This window comes from Antedon bifida, chromosome 11, assembly GCF_963402885.1.
Source record: "Antedon bifida chromosome 11, ecAntBifi1.1, whole genome shotgun sequence".
Lineage (NCBI taxonomy): Eukaryota > Metazoa > Echinodermata > Crinoidea > Comatulida > Antedonidae > Antedon > Antedon bifida.
Window position 1 is genome coordinate 7,709,503 of NC_136236.1, and position 11,634 is coordinate 7,721,136.

Sequence of the window (11,634 nt, forward strand, 5' to 3'; positions counted from 1 at the left end):
TTCAGACAAATACAATGCTTTTATTACTCTCTAGTCTGCTTATTTATACAATAATGTTGACAATGGTGGCTTGCATGTTTCAAGTATAGTGAGGGATATAGAGTGTAATGTCACTATTTCTTTGTCATTCTAACTGAGAGTCATCAGTCATCGACTATCCAGGTATTGTGACCTACTGTCTGATCACATTCTTTACAAGCTACCCCTATCTCTATTAACCATACATTTTCGAATAAATCGAGTGTATTCAACATCACCTCTTAGTAGTCCTTTACAGAAAACGCGATCAGTCGCGTCTGTCTCTCGTCTATCCGAGTCATCGACATTCCGGTCATCAACACATTGACTCAAGACTGTTCGCTGTTTGTTCCTGAATTCAGAAAGATCTTTTTGAAAACTGTCTCCATATTCTTTAATTTTTCTCCAAAACGTCTTATTAAAGTGGTTATACAACATGACGTCAGCATGTTTCCATTCGCGTATTTTTGCTTGAAGTTCATCGTTGAGGGCGTATCGATGACTAGCACTTCGTATTCTGTGATGAGAACTAAATCAAATTCTGACTCTAGATGTTTTATTTTGTTCTGAACTTTGACCTGATCGTCATAGACTTCGTGACTTAACCCAAGATCAAACAACTGGCCGTTTCTGGCTCTTTGCCACCCAAAGAATTTTCGCGCTACAAACTTATTTGGATTTTTTAAAAAGATTTCTAAAGAATTGACATTTTGCGGTACTTTTAACAGCTGTTCTGCCTCAAAATATCCAAAAGTCGATTCAAAGTTTGCTACTGGTTCACGAATGATTGTGACATACATTGCAGCATGTATGACCGCATCCATTTCCTGACGGTTGTACCTGGCATGGTTGGTAAGGAGATGGTAACTATCTAATGGTTGCTTACGCATTTTATTTCCTGATGAAACTGAAAATACCATTTTACGCTTGAATAAGTCTAAGACAGAAAAAGCATGTCCCTTCTGAGGGATGGCAAATGTTAAATTTCTTGAATAGCCAAACCGCTGTAAGATTGAAGCTATGGTAGTGCTTGCTGTTTTGTGTGTTTTTACAAACACAATGTGCTTTACTACATTGCACTCATGCGTAATGTTATCACCGTTAGTATTCATCATAGAATTAGGTGTTTCTCTCGAAGAAATATTTTCTCTGAAATGAAAAACATAATTAGAAAGTATAAATTAACATAATCTCTTATTTGAACAAGGCCATATAGATGGCTGCAGTCGCGTGCTCATTAGTGTTTATCGACCAACCGACCGACCAACCTACCAACTGACCGAAATTGCTGAACCTGTTTAAAAATGTTGAAATGTTTAAAAACATTTTTATATTTTTTTTAATTTACACGTGCGTAGCCTGTCACTTTTGATGTGCTCGTATAACGTAATTTCGAGGTGAAAAGTAAGTCAAGAAAACAGAAATCGGGCAAAAAGAGTGCGCAATAACATTTAACGCGCAGTGCGCGCGCAAAAATCTGCGCACTCATGGCAATTTTGTAAACGCTTAAAATTGCCTGAAACGTACTCTTATTTCATCGAAAATAAATTTTAAGCGCGCGTACGCATGCGTTACATGCGCTACGCACATAATTGTATTGCCATATGATGATTTTTGCCCTGAAATTTATGAGTACCAAATTTTATTTAATTGTGATTCATAGTTGTGAAGATATGATTACAAACGTGATTTCGTTAAATCGTGCGTAGACCGCGTAAATTTATTGCGCACCGTGAAAACATAACCACATCGATTCCTGGCCATAAGGAATATACTGTGAAAAATTGACCTAGCTAGATTAAACTGATATCAAGATATGGTCATATACAAGTTAGTGTTTACCGACCGACCAACCGACCGACATAGTGAGCTGTAGAGTCGCGTTGCACGCGACTAAAAAGTGTTCAAACACCAAATCAATTGTTTTGAACTGATTCTGGTTAGAGCTTATTTTTATTTTAAATTTTAAATTAAATTTACTAGCAATTACATAGTCTTAATACATTTAATAATGTGAAAAATATAGATTTTAACAATTTAAGTATCCCGCTATAAATACAAGAAAGCATTACGCGTGGATTGATATTTTTGTTTTGTTTCTGGATGCACCCACTTTCAATCAATCGTGAAGGGAAAAAAAATACGTCAGGTTAGGCATATAGCTAGCGTACGATGCTCGTAATTACCGCTCTTTAACAGCTACGAGTAAACATTCGACGAGAGGTAGGCCTACGTAGGTAGTGGATTGTTTTTTTCTTTTATCATAATTTATCTTAGAACGTACATTTAGACAAGTAATGACCTGATTAAATGTTTTTAAAGCTATATGCATTATTTTTAAAAACGTCAAATTGCAGGGAAAGGGTTTGTATAGTTTATACATACATTAACATTAGTACTGGCACTAAAATGATAATTTAAAAGTATTTAATACAGTTTGATACAGTTATACTTGTTTCTAGTTGACTTGCAAATGTCAGTTAGAATCAATCTATTGACAACTACAAAATCGGGTGGTGTTTAAACATGTGTTGGCTAATTGAGAATTACATGAACAGTTTTAATTGTGATGTACTATTCTTGTCCTTTCTCCAAGAATTATGTTTTGCTGTAGTAAAATAATATGCAAAGACCAAACACGTGATTATACAGATGATAACGCATTTCTGTGTACGTGCGCGCTTCATCTTTCTTCCTTTAAAAGACGTGATTAGAATGAGCCACCATATTCATTGATAAGGTATTTTGTGAAGTAGCTAATTTGCATAGAGATGATCAAGTATGTTTGAACTGTTCAACGTGGCTATAGTGGTCAGCAGCAATTCGCTAGTACCTTGCCGTATGTTGCGTAAGTACAGTTATGCGTAGCGCTTATAGTTTATATTGGCGTTTGTTTCATCTAAGATTCAGAGTTCGATTGTTTTTCTCTATTCTGCTTTATTTTCAAACCGTTTGTGATGCTCTAGGCCTACAATCAAATAAAAAGCATACAGTCAAACACAACAGGTACTATTTCCACCTTCAAGGACACCATTTACAATCCCCTACAAATATTCAAGTTTACTCAAGCGGATCAAACAAACAGAAATACCAACTATGAATAAATACTACTACTGGTTGTCTACTAAACACCATCCGGATAGGCCTACTACCGGATAACACCGACACCAAATACCTAACAGAGCCTCCAGAATAAAAAATCTTACTACCAGAGAGCAGCCACCTGCTTAGAATTGCTTATTAATGATATTGACAATTCCAAAGCTTAATTCTCAGAAACTGGTAAAATTGAAGTTATAAGTTGAATTGCTCGCCGTCGTAATTCCAGAATCGAATGCCTTTAATCGTTACGATAGCAACACAATCAACGAATTCATCCGTGTCTATTGTTTTCTTGGGTAAAAACAGGAAAGAACGAAACTACTGGCTAAACTATGAGCCGCTACCGATGTTTTTTTTTTGTTACTCAGTCACTTAAAAAAATGTAATAATATTATTATGTTTTCCTATGTTTCAAAAAAATAATTAGAATTATTGTGGAATATAAGAGATAATAAATAGGCCTACAATGTTTAGCTTGCTATTATTTTATTTTACTAAAAAAATAATAAGGAATTATGGCCACTTGATGGCCGTATATGAATAAGTAAATCTTTAAGCTACCCATACTACGATATAATTTAAAGGCCCATTTACACGTGGGCGATAACGATCGACGATAAATATACATGCATTTTTTTTACATAAAACAAAAGAAATTAGAAAGGTTTTCGTTCTAGAACTACAAGATAATCATTTAAGCTGTATATTAATATTTTTAAAATTCCAATCAAATGACGTCATGATAAATAAAAACAATAAAATCGTTGTATTGTCACAATATTATTGCTCTTACTAATCGTGACGTCATTTGATTGGACGTGTGAAAATATCATTTTCATCATTTCATTTATTTATTCGACCAATACACAGATACAGAACAGAACAGAAACAGAGCACAATGGTCAGGGGCAACTAAAGCAAAACAATTACTATAACTCAAAGAGTCAGTTGCCCCTTAAAAAACATCGAAATACAAAAAATATTGCACCAAGTAAAACATGTGTACAAGCTTATAAAAAACTATCTTAAGACTCAAAATGAGTAAAGGAAGGATAGATGGTTATTCTATAGTTCTAGAATGAAAAGGTTTTATATTTCTTTTGGTTTATGTATGAAAAATGCATATTTGTCCATTTATCGACGATCGTTATCGTCCTAGTGTAAATTGGCCTTTAATCTACCCTTTTAGCGTATGGTGGTTACTATTACTTATTTCGTACAGATATTTTAAAATTGAAATTTAATTAAATGTCACCATTTCTGAACTCAATACTTTCACTTATCGTACATGTCTAGCATGATATCAGTAACCCTTGTGGTGTTTGTGTCACATTTGTAGCGTAGGGCCAGCGTGTGAGAGGCTATCTTCATGACAACTATGTTTGCAACAATCTAAACATGAATGCACCTCATAGAAATGGCACTAAAACTCTCACGAATTTCATGTTTACCATGTTATTAAAATGACAATAAATATTATTGTATCGTATCAAAATTATAAGGGCAACAGAAAAAGCAGAAGCGAAATATAAATAAATAAAATAAAAGATGGCAAAATCCGCAACTCCACAACAACTTGTAGAACAAATAGATGGATTGATTGATGCAAGTTAGTTGTTTCTGGTAAATGCTAGTGTGATGGTCCACAGTTAAACATACGATGTAAGGTGGGTCAGATAATTTTCCCAATAAAATATAATATAACGGTGATGCCGAATGTTCTTTACCAATTTCGGATTATCTCCAAAAATTCTATATCATGATTTTTTTTTCTGTGCTAATACTGTTGGGTTTTATCTATTTTGAATTTTAAATTATACACATTCGTTTTACCTGTCATTTACTCATTATTTAACTCAATTAGGATTTCATTAGGTTTTTATAATCAGTACTAAAGTATGTACAGTAGGCTAAGGCCTAATTTGTTATAAGTGATAGTGTATCTTTATCATATCGTTTAATATTATTATAACACACCTAGTAGATTCTTATCATTTGATTAGAGATTTGTCGGTCACATGCAAACAACTTCAAGACAATTACGTCATCAACCGTACAATTTTGTATGTCACCGTTGAGTCACTCATAAGTACTTTTATGAAGAAGAATGACATAAAAAGTAAGAAATAAATTCTTTAAATTTATGATTTTACAGACTTGTTCTCGTATACTTGATTGAAGTTCAATATATTCGTTTCTATGGAGCGCCAGCTAATGTCGAAACAACCGTTAATGTAAAACAATCCACCGCTAATGTAGTAAATCTCCAGCTAATGTAGAAACACCAACAGCTTATGTAGTAAATAAAAATCAACACCAGCTAATGTAGAAACGGTCAAAAGCTTATTTAACGAAAATTGCCTCCCAGCTTATGTAGTTACTATCGCCAGCTAATGTAGAAAATGTTATATATTTTACAAAAATGTCTAAATCATGTGCAAATGCATCGATCTTTACTTAACTATCAGTCTTTCCACCTCGCGTAAGAAACAAACTTTCTAAAACGACCACACATCGTAAGCAACCATCTCTGTTTAAGGGACCGCTTCTCATAATCGACCACCTCTCGTAAGCGACCACCACCTGAGCATTTTCTACATTAGCTGGCGATAGTAACTACATAAGCTGGGAGGCATTTTTCGTTACTATAAGCTGTTGACTGTTTCTACATTTGCTGGTGTTGATTTTTATTTACTACATAAGCTGTTGTTGGTGTTTCTACATTAGCTGGAGGTTTTACTACATAAGCGGTGGGTTGTTATACATAACGGTTGTTTCGACATTAGCGGGCGTTTTCTACATTAACGGTTGTAACACGCACAATCACATAATTTATTTTGCACATCAACTTGGAAAATAATGGGCACATTTTGTTTGAAAAAAGATCAAAATTAACTCAACCGACAACATATTTGTTTTAAATATACGGTAAATAGGCCTACTTATTATACAGCACAATATGGCAAAATAATATAATTTTGAAATTATTAATTAATATAACATATATATTTATCAATGTAGTTTGGTCAAAGATAGTGTAGTAGGAAGATAGAGCACCTCTCACGACGAGTAGAGATATGTAACATGGTGGGACCAAACCCTATTAGTCAAACTAAGAACATAAGTCACAATTAGACTACATTCCTGAGGTGGGTCTTCCAAGGAAAGTCAATCAAGGATATGGTACCATTTAATTAGTCATCCTTCCTGTCCTCTTAATATAAATATATGTTTTGTTAGTTAAGTTAGTTAGTTTGGGTATTGATTCTTGAGACTATAACATCAGTCAGAATCACTAGATTTTCACATTGTTTATAATCTTACTTTTGAAATAAATATTTTATTTTGTACATTGAATAATGTTGTGCCATCGTTATTGTCTTGACCCGCGACACGACTACTACAGGTTATAATAATTAAAAATCATTATTCTATAGACATACACATTGTATTATTTTGATCACTAGAACATATTTATTACCTCTAATTAAGAAGTGTTTCTAAAGCTAGGTAATAATTTCTCTATCTCTGTCCAAACAATAAACAATAGTGTAAATAATAAAATAAAAAAGTTCAGTTAATTTTAATAAAATAAAAACATCAAAATAAAATATGGTAGATAGTCCGGTACGCACGTCCGGTACCTAAACAATTATAGGCAATTGAAACACAAATTGTTATTCCAAATCATAAAAATATGATTAATTTGCACTTTCTATAATGTAAAGATAAAATTACATTTTATATGTTATTTCGTATTAAATCATTTAATTTACAATCATTATTCTACTGTTATAGCATATTTCCTATAGAGTATCACGTTTCTTACGTCACGACGGTAGGTGGCGCTGCGTGGTTGCTAGCAAATCAAAAAATGCGTTCAACCTTGGTTCAACCTGCCTGAGTGATTCTCAGGTCACCAATTGTTTGGAATAGGCTTATTGAAGTAGTTATTTTAAAACTTAATAATTTTCAATAAAAGCAAACTAAAATTTCAAAAGATCACGAAATATTTGTTTTTAATAATCTATTCATTCTTCAACTACAGTTTAAGTTTAAAAAAAATGAAGCTAAGATACATAATTTGATAGAAATACAGATCTATACAGTTTATCAACATAGTATAGTAGCGTTAAACGCATTTTTGGTTGGCTAGCAACCATGCAGCGCCCTCTATCGTTGTGACGTCACACCGCGAAACTCTATAGAATAACTTTCCGTCTCTACTCGAAGTGCGAGGCGCCCTTGAAATTGAGTTTCACGGTGTCTCGTGTTTATTTACATTGATCGAATAGAAGTGTGATATCTTCAAACTACTTTATCTTTGGTTTGATGTAGTGTATTAGTTTTATGTAAGATTTTATTGATAAAGTATACTCTGTTGTTATTATAATTAATAATCGCTTTTCAGTAAAATAAAGATAAAGTTATTATTATTATGAATATTTCATAGACCATATAAAACAATAATAAGTATTTGTTTAGCATCTCGACCCCCACTGATGAAATTCCTTTTTAAATAAAAACGAATTTCAGGAGCTGATGTGGACTACTGTCCGTTTTGATGATATACCGTAACATCTCAAAAAGTAGCACACCTCGAAAAGAAGCCGCTCCTTAGTTTGAGAAAAAATGTTATCGGAAAGAAGCCCATCGAAATAAAGCCTGCTTGGATCATCGGGATTTCTTTAAAGCTTCTTTAGGCCTATAGTGTTTTTACCTCTGTGGTTTGACAGTGCAACGGATGTTATGCGAATACATAGTCTGACCGCTAGTTTTCCGTTGCTTTTCCGTTGCAATTTGCCAAGTAACATTAACGTGGATTACTATAATAATAAACATTTAAATTAACAATTTAAAAATCAATTAAAGACTTTTTATTTCAACTAATGTTATGACAGTATATGAAGCGCCGCTGATTATGTGCTTATCATAGAAATAATATATACAGCTAAATAAGTGTTAATGTTAATACCTTAATTGATAATACTGTAAGCATATAAGGAATGTGTTAATATGAACAGAAACATGGTTCAAGATTTGATTGGCTGCTGCGATATATATTATTATAGTGGAATTTTATAAAAGTAATATAGTGATAATTAGCACATGATCTCCACCGTTCGTTTAACGTTGTTTGTACCAACATAATATCGGATATGACGAATATACTGACGAATAGACAAACGGTACTTACTCGCCGTGTACGGTCGGTCCACTATGAGAGAAGCTGCGTTTATTTTTATCTAATTATTACCTGAGAACAAAAATCTTCAAACAATTTATTTATTTATTTGGCCTTTAAAACAAATTTATGTAATTGTTGTGAACTTTATTTTTATAAATATATCATACAAGATTTTTGATTTAATGTAATAATGTAATTTCAATAGGGTTGGTGAACCTGTCCATTATAATATTATAGCGTCATGGGAGTAATGGCTTTATTTGTCCATATAGGGGTTTTTCTGTCCACAACGGACAGAACAATAATTATAATGGAGAAATTAAACCGACCCCGATCTGTAACTTTGTTTGCTTTATCATGTTGTGATTAGTTGTAAGAACCGTATCAATGTATAGTCTGGTGAAGATTCTGGAAATTACTACATGCTTGGTATATTGCTAATGCTTGGTTCCACTAGAGAGACGCAATGCACAGAGCGCAACGTCAGTGACCAATCACAAGCGATGGATTTTGTGATTGGTCAACTCACTTGCGCTGTGTCTATGTCCTTGCATTGCGTCTCTAGTGGGAACCACGATATATTGTATGTGAACATTTTATTAAAGAAAGATTTAAATAAATAAATGTTGTGAAAATATAATAAGTTTTTTCTATTGTTATATATAATTGTCTGGTAATAAAGTAAGGCGCTTCTGTCAGATGTAAATATAATCATATTTCTGTATAATTATTTGGCAAATTGACAAGTAGGCATACACTGATGTCCCTTTGGGAAGACAATCTCTAACTAAAGACACTGTCAGTCTGCTTGATGGGATTGAAGTAGGCCCGGACTACTGGGACAGACAGACGGACACACAGATGGAATAGACAAGGATCAACTTCTAAAGAAGCCTATATAAACATAATAATAACGGAATGAAATTGTATAACAAAGCATCTACCAAAGAATTGTAACATTTGTAAAAATGTAAATGAATTATTAACAGGTTAAAACGATTTAAAAACAGCTACTCCCGAATTACTTTATAATCTTCCGGATGAAAAAATGAGTCTTTGTGTGAGTAGAGTAGTGTGTTGCAGAGAAGGATTGTATGTAGGTATCTAATTGGTTAAGAAGTATAAGAGTTAAGACAGTATGTGAGTTGCTGATTGGAGGACAAGTGTGCATTTATATATAAATTTACGTAAGGGCAAAGTTCGGTAAATCGCAAATTTTTATTCGATGGTATATAAAGTTTTTACTTTCGGTACTGATTTTAACCATCTGATGTAACCCTGTTTACTAATTAAATTGAGTTAGATAATTAAAACGAATTTAGATTCAACGATTTTCCCCAAATAGGGATGTTTTCTGATCGAGGTATACACTGTCTAATGGATGTTCATCTTGAAAAAACCCGCACACAATAATACGAGGATGCTTCCCATTTTCTTATCTTCTTCTACGATAATTGTTTTGAATAGCTGAAAACCAGTTGAACAGATCCAGTACAGCATCATAATGTTCAAGACAGGCCGATCTTCTTTGATAGATTTAATATACGTTTATACAAATGTATTGATTTGCGATAAATGGAACATTCCAAATTATTTGATTTAACCATGGAGGTCAATTTATGGGCCCTTATAGAATAAACTTAAAACCTTAATATTGCAATACTATATACAATACTGTAAATACATATTAACCACTTTTGGTTGCCATTTGAATCGCAAATTTCTTACTGTGAGTGTTGGTACTGTTAGATAATATAAACATATATACAAATAAACTATATTACTAACAGTTGCTTCTCAACGTTCGTTTGTATTAATTAATAATTTAAAAAAATATAAACGTCGTAGTGGTGTATCGTCACATGTACTTTACTATTTCAATCGACTATGACAGTGACAGTTTTAACAAAGTATTCAATAGCAAATGTTTTACTGTATTTAGTGGTATATTATTTATAGGCCTATAAAACATGAAAAAAATATTTCATTGCTGAGTGGATTTAGAAAATAATATTTAAAAATTATTGCTTTTTTTTCCCTCAACCTTAATGTTACATACAAAACACAAATTGGGTTTGTTTAAATTACTCCAAATCAAAATATTTGGACTCATTTTGTGACAAGTTTCTCTTTCGAAAGTAATTCTCAGGGTCCTAATTTTAGTTGACTGCATAAATCATCGTGTCTATTTATTCGTTTCTGTAAACGACAATGTATTATAGTCCTGTGGTATGTACATTTGAAATCGCCAGTTTTTTTACACTACTGTGTATTCGAGAACGTCCATCTGTCAGCACGACATAGATTGTACGCTCGCTTCGCTCGCGTAACATCTAGTCTATATAAATTTACGCAAGGGCAAAATTCGGTAAATCGCGCGTTACTTCTAGAATTTTTACTCGATGGTATATAAAGTTGGTTCGTACTTTCGGTAGTGATTTTAACCACCTGATGTAACCCTGTTTAGTAATTAAATTAGATAATTAGTTATTCAATTGACGATTAAAACGAATTTAGGTTCAACGATTAGCCCGAAATAGGGGTGTTTTTCGATCGTGGTATACACTGTCTAATGGATATTCATCTTGAAAATACCCGAACACAATAATACGAGGATGCTTCGCATTTACAAAAAACCGTTTGAACAGATCGAGTACAGCATCTTAATGTTGAAGACTCTTTGTTGAAGATTCTTTAAAAAATACTATTTTATAGATTTAATGTACGATTATACAAATGTATTGATTTGCTATGAATGGAACATTCCAATCTCAAGTCTCCCAGCATAAGTAGGTAAATTTATCCCTTTAGGAAATAAACTTAACATACTTTGACAATACTGTTAATACGTACGTATGAATGGCAAATGTCTTACTGTGAGTGTGGGTCTACCTACCTTGTCTACCTTGTCATCTGCCAATTGGCAGGCCCATGGCAGTCATTTTCTTCCACTCTTCTCTATTTAATGCTTTACCCTTTAGTTGGTAATATTTGTTTCCATTTTAAAGTCTATCCAGTAGCATTTTTCTCTTCCTTCCTCTACCTGCTTTTCCATCGTATCTACCCGCCATCAATATTTTCAATAGTCCTCCATTTCTAATACTGTGGCCAATCCATTTCTTCTGCTGTTCATTAATACGTTTCATTAGTTGTCTTTCTCTTATTTCATTCAAAATGTCATCATTCCTTCTGTGCTCTGTGTATTGAATTTTTAGCATTTTTCTCCAACACCACATTTCAAATGCATTTATTCTGTTTATTTCCTCATTTTTTAATGTCCATGTTTCGCATCCGTATAATGCAACACTCCATACTAATGCTTTAAC

The 11,634-nt window shown here is 33.1% G+C and overlaps 1 protein-coding gene across 1 annotated transcript; it reads right to left on the bottom strand.

The window, feature by feature from the left end:
- LOC144856247 (galactosylceramide sulfotransferase-like) lies at positions 1-3,152 on the bottom strand. The gene is made up of 3 exons (XM_078714196.1): positions 2,569-3,152; positions 486-1,167; positions 1-450 (listed from the first exon to the last, which is right to left on the bottom strand). Exons 1-3 carry the CDS (start codon positions 2,703-2,705, stop codon positions 193-195), a joined length of 1,077 nt encoding a protein of 358 aa, XP_078570322.1. The 5' UTR covers positions 2,706-3,152; the 3' UTR covers positions 1-192.
- Between the last annotated feature and the right edge of the window lie 8,482 nt (positions 3,153-11,634).

Coding starts and splice junctions, on each gene's coding strand:
- LOC144856247 (XM_078714196.1), bottom strand. CDS start 2,705: ATGAAGCGCGCACGTACACAGAAATGCGTTATCATCTGTATAATCACG. Junction 1,168..2,568: donor TCACAATTAAAACTGTTCAT/GTAATTCTCAAT, acceptor TTTTCATTTCAG/AGAAAATATTTCTTCGAGAG. Junction 451..485: donor CAACGATGAACTTCAAGCAA/AAATACGCGAAT, acceptor GACGTCATGTTG/TATAACCACTTTAATAAGAC.